The sequence below is a fragment of the Eublepharis macularius genome, chromosome 5 (assembly GCF_028583425.1).
Source record: "Eublepharis macularius isolate TG4126 chromosome 5, MPM_Emac_v1.0, whole genome shotgun sequence".
Taxonomy (NCBI): domain Eukaryota; kingdom Metazoa; phylum Chordata; class Lepidosauria; order Squamata; family Eublepharidae; genus Eublepharis; species Eublepharis macularius.
This window is the reverse complement of record NC_072794.1, coordinates 5569235-5584698: the sequence shown is the minus strand read 5'-3', so window position 1 is coordinate 5584698 and position 15464 is coordinate 5569235. Positions and strand designations below refer to the sequence as shown.

The following is a 15464-nucleotide window of genomic DNA, read 5'->3' as shown; positions in this document are numbered from 1 at the left end:
GATTTCTCCCCCCCCCCTCTAGTTTTCCCATTGTCAGGAAATGCAGCTTGGTGTTTTATTGCCAAACGGACACGAAGCAGGCTTGTATTGTGAAATCTTACACATCCATGCACAGCCTAAGCTTTAATGCCCCCCCCCCATCCCTCTGAGGCCAGGCCTACTTTTGCAACAGGGCTGATTGGCAAGAGGGGATGTAAACAGGCTAAGCTGGTGGGGAGGTATAGAAAGAGGATTTTATATGCTATGCTTAAGGGGTCAGATGAGAGCACTGTCCTGTGCATCCCCCAGGCTGAAAGAGTCTCAACTTGGCTTAAGACCAAAGAACTTTATCCTCAGGCAGCATTTAGCATTCAGGGTAGACTACTACTAAGCAGAGTTCCACCCACAACACTTAACAAGCATGGGTTCATCTGTCCCCTATGAATTTGTCAAATCCATTTTATAAAATTTATCTAGTATCCACCACCACCACCGCTTTGAATTCCAGTGTGACAACCTTTTGAGGTCCATAAAACGTGATGGAAGTCCTACAGTAGTTTAGTTGCATTCAGCACAGTAAGATATTATTTAATAGCGTTTGGGCTATAGTTTTTATTATATGAATCCATCCGGTTCAAGGTGTTAACCTTGGTGTTTAAAGCCCTTCACAAACTGGGACCTGCATACCTGCGGGACCGCCTCTTCCATGATGTCCCGTGGGGTGTTGCGCTCTGCAGACAAGCAATTCCTGGTGGTCCCTGGCCCGAAGGACATCCATCTGGCCTCAACCAGGGCCAGGTCTTTTTCTGCCCTGGCCCTGGCCTGGTGAAATGCATTCCCGCTGGAGATCCGGGCCCTGTGGGACCTGTTACAGTTCCGCAGGGCCTGTAAAATGAAGATGTTCCGCTGGGCCCTTGGCTGAGTGCCAGCGGGTGGCCTCCTCCTTCCATCTAAGACCACCACCTTTTCTGGGGCTGCCCTCAGCCATCTGCTATGCCCATATACGTACTCCCAATATTTGTTTAAATAGCCTGCTCCTGGACTATTTTAATGATTTTTAAAAAAGTATTGATTTTATGGTTTTGTGACTTTTAATGTATTTTTTGAATGTTGTTAGCCGCCCTGAGCCCATCTGTGGGGAGGGCGGGGTACAAATCAAAGCAAACAAACAAACAAACAAACCATAGACCTGGAAGGGATCCCAAGGGTCATCTAGTCCAACTACCTGCACAATGTGGGCAATTCCTCTCCCATTGCCCAGATGATCAGCCTAAATTTGTATTGTGTAATAAAATCAGTATTGCTAACAGGTGGCCATCTAACCTCTGCTTAAAAACCTCCAACGGAGAGCCCACCATCTCCCAAGGAAGCCTGTCCCACTGAAGAACCACCGTAAAATACCTGCAAGTTCTTACTAAGGTTTAGCCAAAAACTTTTGGTTTCATTTTAACCCTCTCGGTCTGGTCTGTCCCTCTGGAGCAACAGAAAACAACTCTGCTCCATTCCCTAGGTGACAGCCCTTCAAATACTTGAAGAAGGCGATATATCGTATCACCTCTCAGTCATCTCTTCTCCAGGCTAAACATACTCAGACCCTTCAACCTTTTATCACAGGACTTGCTCTCCAGATCCTTCACCATCTTTGTAGCAATCCAGTTTATCAACATCCTTCTTAAACTGTGGCACCTAGACTGAATATAGTGCTGTGAATGAGGTCTAACCAGAGGAAAGTGGTACTATTACTCCACATGATCTGGACACTAAACTTCTGCTGATGCAGTCCAAAATCACGTTTGCCTTTTTAGCTGCTGCATCATACTGACTCATGTTCAGTATATGGTCTACAAACTCCCCTAGAACCTTTTTATGTATACTACTGCCAAAACAAGTCTCATCCATCCTATAGTTATGCATTTGACCTTTTCTACCTAAATGCAGAACTTTACCTTTATCTCTGTTGAAATTCAATTTGGTAGTTCTAGCCCAGTTTTCCAACCTGTTAGAATCAAAATTCAGGATGATCTTATCTTCTGCTGTATTAGCTACCCTTTCCAGTTTAGTATCTGCAAATTTAATGAGCATCTCTATTCCTTCATCCAAGTCATTTGTAACGACGTTGAACAACACAGGGCCCAGGATAGATCCCCAAGGCACTCCACTCATCACTCCTCTCCGAGATGAGGATCCATTTCAGGCAGTCTTTGGGTGTGATCTGTCAACCAGTTACAAATCCCCTTCACAGTAGCTGCATCCAAACCACATTTTACCAGCCTGTCAACAAGAATATCATGTGGAACCTCATAAGGAGCCATAATGAAACCAAGATGAATTAGGACCGTAGCATTCCCTTGATCAAGAAAGAAATAAAGGTTAATCTAACATGACTTGCTCTTGAGGAACCCCTGCTGGCTCTTAGTAATCACAGCTGTCTTTTCTAAGTGCTCCACGACTGACTGACTGGGGATTTGTTCTAAAACCTTTCCAAGTATGGATGTCAGTGTGACAGGCCAGATCTTCCTTCTCCCCCTTCTTGAAGACGGGGACGACGTTTGCCTGCCTTTAATCTTCTGGCCCCTCGCCTGTTCTCCAAGAACTCTTTAAAAATTTTAGTACCTTATAATGCAATTTATCTGGCCTTGATTTCACTTAAAGAACCCAGGTGTCTATGTACCACCTATCTGTCTATCCTAGGCTGCAATTCTCTTCCTTACTACTATTTTTGCCAGAGGAGACTTAGGCAAAGTATGAGTTGAGCAGTTCTGCCCTCTATCACCTATTAAAATTCTAATTTCCTCTCCTGGCAGTGGACCTACCATTTGCTTGTTCTTTTTCTTGCTCCAAATAATCAAAGAACCCTTTTTGTTGTGTTTAGCATCTCTCAATAGCCTAAGTTCCTATTGAGCTTTAGCCTAACACTCTCCCTGCAAGGTTCTCAGCTGGCTTTCCATGTTCAGATTCATGGATTTCCCCACAAGTATATACATCCTTGGCATAACACTACTCTTCTCCCCTTCATTAGCTGGTGTGGCATAATGCTTAGAGTGTCAAACTAGGATCTGGGAGACCCAGATTCAAATCCCCGCTCTGCCATGGAAGTGTGTTGGGTGACCTCGGGCCAGTCATGCTCAGTCTAACTTACTGCAAAGGGTGGTTGTGAGGAAAAATGGAAGAGAATCACGTGAGCTGCTTCTGGTCCTCATAGGGAGAACAAGTGGGATATAAACAAAGTAAAAACCAGGCACTGTTTAGAGCACTTTTACTTCTCCCCACCAGCTCTCAGCAACAAATAAGTTGACCCCAAGCCCCCTCCCCATTCCTGGCTATAACTGAAAGAAGCTGCATGCCTTCCCCATGTCTGTCCGGGTGGTTAGTGGAGGAGCCCAATTATCAGTCTGAGTCTAGCTAGGGAAAGGTGTTTGGCCCTAGAGACCTCCCCCCGCCTCCCCCCCCCCCACACACACACTCCAACATCAAGCAGCACAGGATCCTGAAAGTTCGTTGAGGAGAACCATGTTTATTGCTACAGCACAGGTGCTTTGGCCCAGTTCTCTACAGCTGCTCCTCCCACTTGGCCTATGGGGCCTCCCCTCCTGCAGACATGTGCAAATTTTCAGGCCTGCCTCACCAAAAGGCTTGGTTTGAAGGCAAGCCGTCATTGGGCAAGAGAAGCCGGCTCCACAGGGCAGCAGCAGGGCAGCTGCAGAGTGCCAAACAATCCATTGTGGGAAGAGCCAAACTACAGGTAGGGGGGCAGATCCTTCTCGATCACCTGTGGAAAAAAGAAAAGCCATGAGACACTCCAGGTGGCAGGTGTCCAACCTACAACATCTACAGTCCTGATTAGATGGCAAACATGTTGTTGTTCTGCGAGATACCCAGGAGACTGCTGCGGGCTCCACAGGAAAGGGTGCTTTGCGGAGCACAGGAGAACTCCCTGATGCACAGAAGAACTGCATGCTCCACTGGGGACTTTTGACTAAGATTGGAACACAAAGGGTTAAGCTGAAGGCATCCTCAAAATAGGGGCTTTGAGAAAAGAAAGAGGTAAAGGACCAGGACTGCTTGGGTGAGAACTCCAGGAGGAAGTTCTAGGGTTGGTGGCATTTGGGTAGATAGTTCTGAAGATGCAGCAGCGCAATTCTGTTAACACGGCCAACAGGAGCCTGGGGTCACCTTAAAAACTAAAATTATTAAGTTCTTAATTTGCAAGTTCTTAAATTTCTAGCATCAGCTTCCATGGAGTAGAGTTCACTTCACTTAAAAACGTGGTAAGCAGCAAGCATTTCATCTGCATGAAGAAAAATACTGATTCTTTCCAGCAAGACAAGCCAAGAGTCAAAGCTAGCAGAGTTCTCTAGCTTTGAAGCAATAAGCAGCGTAATCTTATGTAGTGCTGCTGCGTAACCCTTTTGAGTTCCATTGGGCGAGAGTGGAGTAACGCTGCATAGGACTGAGCCTGAAGGGCAGAAGAGCCTTCCTTGGGTTCTGTTCATTAGCAAAAAGACTAATCTTCGCCGTTTGAGGCCCTGTACACTCATGGCAGATCACTCAGTAGGTAAGGTGTAACATTTTACAGGGCAAAGGGCCCCTGTCAAAAGGAAGGCAGGGAGAGAAAAGAAACCCGTGGAAGGAGAGGCGAGGGGACATTTTTATCTCAACTTTCCAACTAGCTCAATGAAGCTTACAACCTAAAAGTTTTGACCTCATGGCTGGCTTTGGGAGAGTCTCCCCTACCAGCCCTCTGCCTTCCTGAAAAATAGTCCAATATAGCTGGGCAGGGAACTCTAGAAGAACTGCATTAGGTATATTCTACAGCAGAAAAAGCAAAAAGAAAAGGACAGTCCTTCAGGAGTCACAACTCAGACACGTAGAACAAGGTTTTATGAGCTAGAGGCCGCATCAAATGAAAGGGAGGGGGGGGGGGATACTAATCCACAAGCGCCACAAAAACTGGCCTCTTAAACGGTGCAAGCAATGCACAGAATCCTAGACTTGTCTGCCTAAAAGACAGCCCCATGGCTGCAAAGCCAAGCAGCTTCCTTTTGCAGCAAGGCCACGATCCAGGTTGGCTTTTTAAAGGTACATTTCAAATGATCCCCCCACCCCCCATGCTGAGAAGGAACTGCCTGCCACTTACAGAAGGGTCATCCATTGGACTGTACCTCTTGACCACCTGGCCCTCCTTGTTGATAAGGAACTGGAGAGAGGAGATGAGAGACAATAAGCCAAGAGAGAACACGGTAAGTCTACAGCCCACACAAGGTGGCAGTGGGACAAGATTCTGACTTTGCTCTAACAGACGGCAAAACTGGGGCAGGGGCAGGGGCAGTGCTTTGCTCATGTATTGGGGGTGGGGGACTGGCATTAATCTGGCATGTGATATTAGAATGCTGCTCATGCATCCACTGAGCACAAATCTAGCCCCACACACACACATGCCCCCGGTAACAAGCACAGCCAGGCTTGCTTTGGGCCATGGATACATGTGAACCAGTGACTGCGGAATGCCACTTGCATGCACAGATGGCTGAACTAGGTGGCTCTTTGGTTTGACCAGCACATCTGTTCTTAATGATGGCTTTTCTTGCTAAAAAGGAGGCTTCGGGTACATATCCCACTGTGCTCCTCAGCAGAGTTTGAAATTTGCCTCCAGCCAAAGAACCCGTCCTCTGACTTCAGTGGCTCCGTGAACACTTAAGTATGGAAGAAGGCTTCAGACTTTGCTGAGTGGAAAGGATACACACCATTACACCCTCAGGTACCAGATACTGGGGCGGGGGCAATGGAAGGTTGCTCCACCGCCTGCTTTCAAGCATCCAAGAAAAGCTGGCCACTTTGAGCTGTGCACACCATTGGTGTGATCCTGTGGAACTCACCTTCTTCAAGCAGCAAGCTTTCCAAAATAGCAGCATCCTTCTGTAAAGGACTCCCTACATCCCCAGGAGCCAAATTTTCTCAGACCCCCCTCCCCCGCTTCACAGGACACAGATTCAGCCACCACTTCTGAAGTGAGGTACCTGAATAAAGGAGGACTTAAGGGGAAGAGCTGGGCAAGACACATGCAGCTTATGATAAAAGCAGTACTCACCTTGCTAAAATTCCATTTAATTGCACTAAGGAAAAAACCAAAATATATTTTAAGTTTCAGATCAAGGTCTTCAGACAATCAACATACACAACTAAGTTAAATGTCAAAAGCCTCCTCTACCAACACTTTGAGTCACAAAGATGGTCACAAAGATGGTGGCAACCACAGAGACTAGTGTAGTGCTCAAAGCTTGCACTTGAAATCAGCCCTTAGGCAGAGCGGACCAGAAGGGGAAGCTCTAGGGCAGGAGCAGGAAAGCCATCTGCACTCAAGGCTGTTGCCGTTTCTAAAGCCTTCAAAAAAAGATAAGTACATTCATGTTTCACAAGGGCTGGGAACTGTTCAAAATGAAGCTCTGTTTTTGCAAGAACCAAGTGGTAGGTCCTTGCATTCTGACCTTCCACTCCCAAAAGAGCCTCTGGGATGGGGACGGAGGCGGGCTCTTTGCTCCGGTTTTCAGGCAGCCCCAGCATGGGGGGGGCGGTGAGGGGAGAAGCCCAGATACCTCCACAGCCTTTCCAAACTCACTTCCCCATGGTGCCTCTGCCTTTGGGCTGGCTCTTCATCCACTTCCAGAGAGGGTGGGCATCGCCACCATTCACATCGATTTTGCTGAACAGGTCAAACTTCACCCCGTAGCCTGCAGCAAAAGCTTTGATCTCCTCATCAGTGCCTGGCTCCTGTCAAGAGGACAGAGCAGCAGCTGTGTCAAGAGAGGGCCTTGACTGGTGGGCGCTCAACACCCCACCCATCCAACAGCCCCTCCTACCTGTTTGCCAAATTGGTTGCAAGGGAAGGCTAGAATGCGTAAACCCCTCTCAGCATATCTGCCATACATCTCGACAAACTGAGTGTAGTTTACGCCTGTCTTGCCTCATTTGGAGGCAACGTTGGTGATGATGCAGACGTGATCCCTGCAAGCAGGAGGGGGGTGGAGTAGAGACATGCAGAGGTTAGTCCAGGGGATACCCTTCATTCCCACAGGGTCTAGTACTCAAAATTATTTCCCCCTGCCCCTATTACCCGGTTTACTTAAAAGAAGTTTGAAGTTTAATATTCAGCAGTTGCCTAATCTAAGCTACAGCCTCATTTTATCAGCACGCAGACAGGATAGAACACAGAGGCTAAACGTGCTTTAGATCAATGGCAATCTTTTCATATTTTAAAGCACAGATCCAGTTACACCCAAGTAGGGAGGAGAGACAACATTACTGAAACAATACATTATCAATAGCTAAAGACAGACATCTTGGCCAATCCAATCCAAGGGCAGCTGGCTGCAATCCCAGTACTTGGGGAAAACCCCATGATCAAAAACACACTCCTGGCCCACCCCACTGGACAGAGCTGCACATGAGAGTTAGTTGCCAGGTTGAGTTCCCTGCTGCTGCACTAGGCCTTTCCTTATTCAAAGCAAAACATATACGTGCAAGGAGGGGGCTTCTTCTCACCTGGGGCCCCCAATCCACATTTACCTGTATTTCTCCAGCGAGACATCGTTGCCATCAATGTCTATGGCATGGAATTCATAGATGGATTTGGCAGATTTCCAGTCAACTTCTTGGGCACACTGTGGGAGGAGAGAGCACAAAGTTCAGCGCACAAAGACGCATGCCTTTTCAAAGCGGGGACCCAATGCCACCTGTGACAGTGGCTGTAACATTTTAGTTTGTCCACCAACAACACAATTTTGAGATTCTGGATGAGACTTGAGTTCAAACGTTGTCTTTTGGCCTAGTCTACTTTTCAGGGCTGTGGTGAGGAGTCCATGAGATAAGCCCATACCTCTCTAAGCTTCTTGGAAGAAGGAAGGTAATCCATTATAAATGGCATTAAAAGGGGGGGGGCGGAGCGACGCTTGGAAGATGGCAGGCGCTCTTTTCTAAGTCTCTGGACCCGACCCACTTCCAACTTGAACTAAAATATTGAAGCACCGCATTATGATGGGCAAGACAGGGGCAGGTAAGACAAAGCCCCCCCCCCCAAAACACAATCGGCCACAGTAAAGGCATTCTTTACACCTGAAGAAGTTAAATGATAAAAAGTCTCCCATTGAAAACGGTGCCAAAATGGCAGAACAGGGTAGCAGCTTGGCTGCTTTAACGCGGCAAGAATTCTCTGACACCATTCACACCCTTGAAAATAACATTTCCACTATTTCAGAAAAAATGACTGAAAAAATAATTGCTGAGAACCGATTACAAGGCAACTTAAGGACATTAGCGACTCTATCTCTGCCGTTTCTCAAACAGCAGAAAAAGCACTTGAATTAGGACTCAATCTACGAGAAGAATTAACAAGAATCTACAAGAAGCTTTGTCAGCAAAACTGATTGACTTGGAAGTGAAATTAAAGGCTAGAAATTTCAGACTTAGAGGCCTCCCAGAGAAGGAAGAAGAAAAAACAGAGCTTTCTGTCTTTATAATGTTCTGGCTTGCAGAAGGGGTTGCCCCTAATTTCAAAGCTGCCTTCAGACTGGGCCCTAGGACATTAGATACATCTCGTTTTCCAAGAGATATTTTGGTGATCTTTAGAGACTTAAGATCTAAGGAAAAATTTTGAGAGAGGCCCGCAGACAAGGCCTTATAAAGACAAAGAAATCCAAGTATTCCCTGGTCTTCCATCAGAAATATTAAAAATGCACAGAGAACTAAAACCAGTAACTAATGCACTCTCGGCTCATCCGCTAAACTCTCAGTATTTCATGATGGAACCCTGATTTTTGCCAGAGACCTAGATGAAGGTCAAGCCTTATTGAGTACTCTGAATCTCACTGCTGATCCCAACCTGCTCATGAAGAATTCGCAGAGAGAATCCAGGACACCAAGAAAAACTGAGAGGTGGAAGAGAGTCAGCTCTACTTTGCATCACAAACGGCGACTGTCATCTTTATGTTGTTAACTGACTCACGGTGCCTTTGCTACTGCCTAAGTAAATAGATATGCAGATGTTGGAGTGGAAGCTGGAAGTCTGTAGGCTCCAGAGAGTTTCCCCTTTTTCTTTTGCCTCCAGGAATAGAGCTTTAGTGCTCTTCTATTTCTACCTTGCTGCAAGGTGGAAACCAGGGTGGCTTATGCTTTCTTGGCTAACTTTTGTTGGCCTTCCCTTTTTTCCCCCATACCTTTTTCTTTTCTTGTTTACAAAACAACCCATTTGTAAATAGTTGGGAGGGGAAGTTGGGAAGGGGGAAAATAAAGACCTTATTAAGATATGAAGGCATAGCTATGATGGTAATAGCTCTAAATTTGAATTGGTTTATTTGGTACAAGTCCTTCTTTACTGTCACGGTTATACAGGCCGATCTTGTAAACTGCCCCCCCCCCCCAGGGAGGGAGAGAGGGTGGATAGCAGCAAGTGGGGTTTTCTTTTTTCTGGTTTAAGTTTGGCAAGTATGCTTACAGGTTATATTAGATCGGTTAGAGATTTAAGAGAATACAGGATAATTTTATATTTTCTAAAGATATAAAAAAAATTCTCATAGGAAGCTTGAACAAAGGAAGGTTATAATACTGAGAGCAGTAAAAGACCTTTGGCCTTATGGACTTTTGGTCTACTTGTGTAGCTGCAAACTGTCTTTATTTTGCTAGAGATGTGCTCTTACTATTTTGATTTGCTCTTACTATTTCTTTTAATACAACCTGCTGATATATTGTCGAAGGCTTTCACGGCCGGAGAACGACAATACGGCAATACAGCCCGGAAAACCCACAACAACCAACCTGCTGATAACTCTGAATTAACAATTTCCAGTGGTAATGGAAGCTCAGCAATATAAAATACTTTCAATAAACTCTCGGGGATTAAATAATAAAATTAAACTTAAAATAAAATTAAAATTAAACTGCTCTTACCAAACAGAAGCCCTCAATTTTGTTTCTTTAAGAAACACATTTGAAGAAAACTAACCTACCAGTCATTTATTCAAGCTGGTTTAATCAACAATGTCAGTCTCCAGGCTCCTTGAAATCTAGAGGAGTGGCTATTTTGCTTTCCAAAGAGGTAAATTTTTCTTTGAAAGACTCTAATAGATCCTAAGGGCAGATTTCTTTTTCTAAAGGGTCACTTAGACCAAGAAGCTATAACATTAGCTGTAATTTACACTGCAAACCAGAATCAATTAAAATTTATTGAAAATACTCTAACCCACTTGGTTTCCTTTGCAGAGGGAGAAACAATCCTAGCAGGGAACTTTAATTATGTTATGAATTATGATTTGGACAGATCCCAAAACTGCCAGTGCCATCGGAAAACGAAGAGAGGTATTTCTGAGTTAACAGATATAATGAACAGAGTAGGCTTACAAGATATTTGGCATCATCAAAATCCTTTGACTAGAGATTACACGTATTTTTTCTCTATCCATGATACTCATACAAGATTTGACTACATTTTCCTATTTTCTTGGGGAGAGCAGTATGTCATATATGGCCCCTGCATATCTGCCATGAATGTATATGAGCTATGCCTCTGAGGGCCAAACTACAAGTGATGAATGACACAGGTTGGACACTTGTCAGCTTCCCTCAAGTTTTGATGAGAAATGTAGGCAGCTTGGCGGAATGTTGGACAAGTGACAGTTGAAAAGTCCATTGGACAGCAGTCAGAGAGCGAAGCTGCAAGACCAGGATGCCTACATTTCCCATCAAAACTTGAGGGAAGCTGACAAGTGTCCTACCTGTGTCATTCATCACTTGTAGTTTGGCCCTGAGAATATGGGAAGTTCTTTGTTGCTGCAATGCCAGTAGGTTATCTTGCAAATGTTTACTTTCACTGTCTCGCTCCACCGAGCCAGCGTCCTTGACTGCCAGCTTAAACTGGCTCAAAATGTTTCCTTCTTGAGAACCAAAGATAAGTTCATCTTTCTCACTGTCTACTCTAAAACAATGTCTCACCCCACCCACCCACTCCCCATTAATGGTTCTCTTTCCCAAGGTGGGAATATTCCCTATAACTAACAATGCTAGCCCCACATACGTCACTTCTGCCAATTTCACTGTCTGAACACCTTGTACTGAATGGACAGCTAATAAAGCTACTTCAACGGGAACACCTGTGTGTTAACTGTGGATAACTTGGGGATCTAACTGCCAGGGACTGGCACTACCATTGCCTCTATGTGGAAAATCTCAAGCCCCCTTCCCTTTCATTATAGTACAATAAAATCTGGGATCACTATTTTATGGAAAAGATAACGTATCAATTACAATGTGCAGCTTCTACTACCCTACAATCAGATTTTTGGGAAGACTGGCTGCCAGTTTTAGATTATATGACCACGTAGGACATAAACCCAAGCAGCAAATATCTGCTAGATCCTTTTCTTTTTTGACTTAATATTGCATTGCTTCCAAATATATAAATCTCTATTGTTGTTTACTTAGTATGTTTGAACTGCATTACTTGCAATTTATATACTGTTACCTGTAGAATTCTACTTGTTGAAAGTTGTATATAATTGTTATAAATAATTTTTTTTTGAAAATACTTTAAAAAAAATTACATTAAAAGACACTTTATTCAACCTGATAGCCATCTAACAATGTACACTAGCTTTAATTCGCAGGCTGAATGGCCTAACCTTGAGTTAACTGCCATGCCGTGAAGGGGTCGGGCTGAGCCCCTTTTTCTAGGCATGTGGCACAGTATCAGAGCAAGTCCTTCTCCACAGGCAAGTTCATCTGCTTGGCAGGATCCACTCTGAGGTATGAAACTCAAGTGCTCCTGAAGATGCTTCAGAGCCGGACTCAGCAACTGCTGGATGGAAGAACTGCTATCAACTTCTCCCCCTTCCCACTGTCTCTCAGCAGGACAACCTTAGTGCTCTGAGATCAAGTGGGGCAGGCTGTTCTACCTGAATGGATGGCTGCCAAGGGGTGCATCCACAGACCCACTCCACTGAGAAGCAAGATTCTGCTAGCCGAGAAAGGCATTTGTGCAGGATGGTACCCCAAAGGTGGCAACATCCCATCCGAGAGTCAGATGGATGACTAGCAGGACATTGCAGCCCTGTTACCTAGCACCTGCTAGGCACAAGAGATCATTGTGAGTAAATGCTGGACTTTACTGTCAGCCAGCAGGACTGCCCACACTAGGTCACTCACAAAAGATTTGGTTGGGAAGCCAGGCTGCCACGAACCGGCCCTGCCTGCAAAACAGCTTGCATGCAATGGGAAAAATCAGTCCCTCCTATTTTTCCATTTTATAACATGAACTACTTCCAAGTCTGCCTGACAGGGAAACAGTTAATGGCTCTCTAGTCTATTATTAGTGCTGCATCACACTCAGAGCATAAGCCCCTTAACCCACTAGAAAGTACTTACACCCGATTCCTGTAGTTGGCTTACAACATCCTTTGGCAGGCATAAGACTCTGAGTCACCAGCTTGATGCCTAAAAGCTTTGGATCCTTCTCCACCCTCCCCCCCACAAAAAGCCTCCTGCAGGTTACGTTAAAGAAGGCTCCAGATTACGCAATTAAATCAATGTGCTGCACAAAGGGAAGGATCAAGAGGATTTTGCCCAGGAGGAAGATAGTTTAGCTCAGCTTTAACTGCTCCTCTGGTTTCTCCTTGATAACTGGGCGTACCAGTTCAAGAGTCAGGGCTGCTGATTGTTTTCTTGTCTGTCTGTCTGTCTCTACTCCAAAACATGCATAAGCATGCACACTGCAGCAAAGCTGCTGCCAGCTTTCACTCGCTGTCACTTTACAAACGCAGCTTTGCTTGAGTTCAGCCCAGAACAAAGAGGCTCAGCAACATGCAATGGACCGGACAAACCACCAATTAAAGGAAAGATGTTGTTACAGTACCAGGAGTTGCAGCACACTGACTGTTAAACTGGGGAGCCAGGCACAACCCTCCAGCTTCGCCTACTGGGTGCCCTTCGGCCAGTCGCTCACTCTCAGCCTCGCCTGCCTCACAGAGTTATTGCAATACACAGAAGAGAACCACAGACGTTAACCTGGACACAGGGTGGGATAACAGTGTTACAGAGCATCTGTACTGCCCTATAAAGGATACTTTTGCAACTGCGGGCCTCACTCTGCAGGGCATATTTAATTACCATCAGCCAACAGAGTCACATTTATTTCCATCCCCAGTATGAGGCCTGCATCTCAGGGAGGTTCATAGCTTTCCTCTTCCTCCAGCAGTAGCTGTTTTAAAGTGAGACACAACTGTCAACACAGTTCCTTCCAGACAAGGGGCATGTGCGTACTTTCCTGAAATACGGGCCAGGTGCCTCACTGGGAACAGCATTCCGACCCGCCAGAGGTGGTGTTTCAATGAACCGCATGTGGCTCCCGAGCCACTGAATTATCACTGCTTTATAATGAGAGTCGGCCAGGTCAGTCACTACATGCTCAGAAGTTCAAGGAGCTTTCAAACATGAACTTCCTTCAGCAACAGCACTGCTTTTTGATTAAGTGTGGTGCATTTTTACCAACCTTCCTGTAAACAGCAACGGGTAGCATACAGAGTCTGTTCCTCTCCTCTATTTTATCCTCACTATTAGTGAAGCAGAGTAGCCAAGAAGCAGATGTCCAGTGACTCTTGGGTTTGAGCCTCACTTCACAAGACAAGCCACTCCCACCCACCCTATGGCGAGGGAACTACTGACCTACCTGACAGGGATGTTGTAATGTTTTAAATCACTGCAGAACACTGTTATTATCCCAACGTGTTCTTAATCTCTTTCCACCGGGCAAAATAATGCTGATCTTGGATATACAGAGCAGACAAAACAAATGAATTCAGCACTCCTCCCATTATCTTTTCCCTAGGGAGCAACAAAGCACCAAGGTGCCACTGGACTCAAATCCTGCTGTCTGTACAAGGCTCAGGTGAAAAAGAGGTTTCTTTGGACTAGTCACCTTGCAGCGTCCCGCTGCAGTGGCCATCTACACTAAATGTCCTATGCACTACAAAGAAACGTGGGGGAGGGGGGGCGGGTTTAGAGGCCAGGAATGCATCAGTCATCACGTGATGTGCCAAACCATATCATACCAGAAGGTTTATCAAGTCACTTTTTACCCAAACAGATGATTCCAGGGCTTCAAAAAATACATCAAATGTAAAATTAATATACCCAATTTACCAATACAAAACCAAAGGGGGGAGCACGATAAAGCACAACTTAATATCTCTCGCAGCAGTTGGAGGAGGATTAAATGGGGAAAGGAGAATCAGGTGTGCCACCCTGCATTCCTTAGAGGGAGTGGGTTAATTGAGGATCAAAGGAAAATTTGACCACCCAGTAGAAAACTCACTTCTCTCACACCATGGAGGAATACTGACATGAAGTGTGGGGAGGGGATAAAGTAGCCCTAGAGGATCTTAGCAAGAGTGGGCTATCCAAAAGGAGGCATAAAGACACCTGATGTATCACCAAAGAGAGGTCTCCTTTAGAGGAGACAGGAATAGGAGACAGACAGGTCACTAGCAAAAGGTAGGGTTGCCAGCTCCAGGTTGGGAAATTCCTGGAATTTTGGGCAGGGGGGGTGGAGCAGAACAACAACATTCGATTTATATACCACCCTTCAGGACAATTTAATGCCACACTTAGAGCAGTTTACAAAGTATGTTATCCTTATCCTCACAACCGTCACCTTGTGAGGTAGGTGGGGCTGAGAGAGCTCTGGAAGAGCTGTGACTGACCCAAGGTCACCTGAATAGCTTCAAGCGGAGGAGTGGGGAATCAACCCGGTTCTCCAGATTAGAGTCCCACTGCTCTTAACCACTATTCCAAACTGGCTCCATAGACTTCCCATTTTTCTCAGTGGCCTGGAGATCAGGTATAATTCCAGGTCTCCAGCCATCACCTGGAGGTTGGCAACCCTATGAAAGTGAGAAAACCCAATGCTTTTAAGACATGGCCCGGTGCATCACGGGGGGGGGGACAGCTTGGGGGGGAACCACCCCCCATGACAATAAGAGGGTGGGCAAGAAAGGAGGCGAGAGGGCGGCCCTTACAGGGGGGAGGGGCTACCCAGAACGGCCAAGAGAAGAAGCCTCAAGGGGCCAGAGGGAGTTATGGGAAAGTGGCCCACAGCGGCTCCTCCAAGGAATTATGGGAAACCAGGAAGACTGAGGGAATTACTGGCCACACAGGAGAGCGCAGGCCCCGCAGAGTCATGGAGGAACGGGGTGGGGGGACCACAAGATAACGCGGGGGCTTTGCCAGAAGCGGCCAGGGTAGCCTGGCCAGAGGGAGCCGGACCACCAGAGCGGCGCCCCAGAGGCCCGGGCCTGGCCCTCCTCCGCCGAGCCCTCACTCACCATCGTCCGCGTCAAGCCCCGCGCTGTCAACACGCCCCACAGCACTGCGCGTCTCGCGAAACGGCCAAAGCTCATTGCGTTGCTTTGCCCTCAGGCTCCGCCTTTATCCTCTTTTCACGGCCG

General features: G+C 46.2%; 1 protein-coding gene across 1 annotated transcript; it reads right to left on the bottom strand.

Annotated features, from left to right (window-relative positions):
- Positions 1-3473: 3473 nt before the first annotated feature.
- GPX4 (glutathione peroxidase 4) lies at positions 3474-15450 on the bottom strand. The gene is made up of 7 exons (XM_054981958.1): positions 15342-15450; positions 7543-7637; positions 6837-6981; positions 6596-6747; positions 6068-6092; positions 5117-5176; positions 3474-3748 (listed from the first exon to the last, which is right to left on the bottom strand). Exons 1-7 carry the CDS (start codon positions 15414-15416, stop codon positions 3716-3718), a joined length of 585 nt encoding a protein of 194 aa, XP_054837933.1. The 5' UTR covers positions 15417-15450; the 3' UTR covers positions 3474-3715.
- Between the last annotated feature and the right edge of the window lie 14 nt (positions 15451-15464).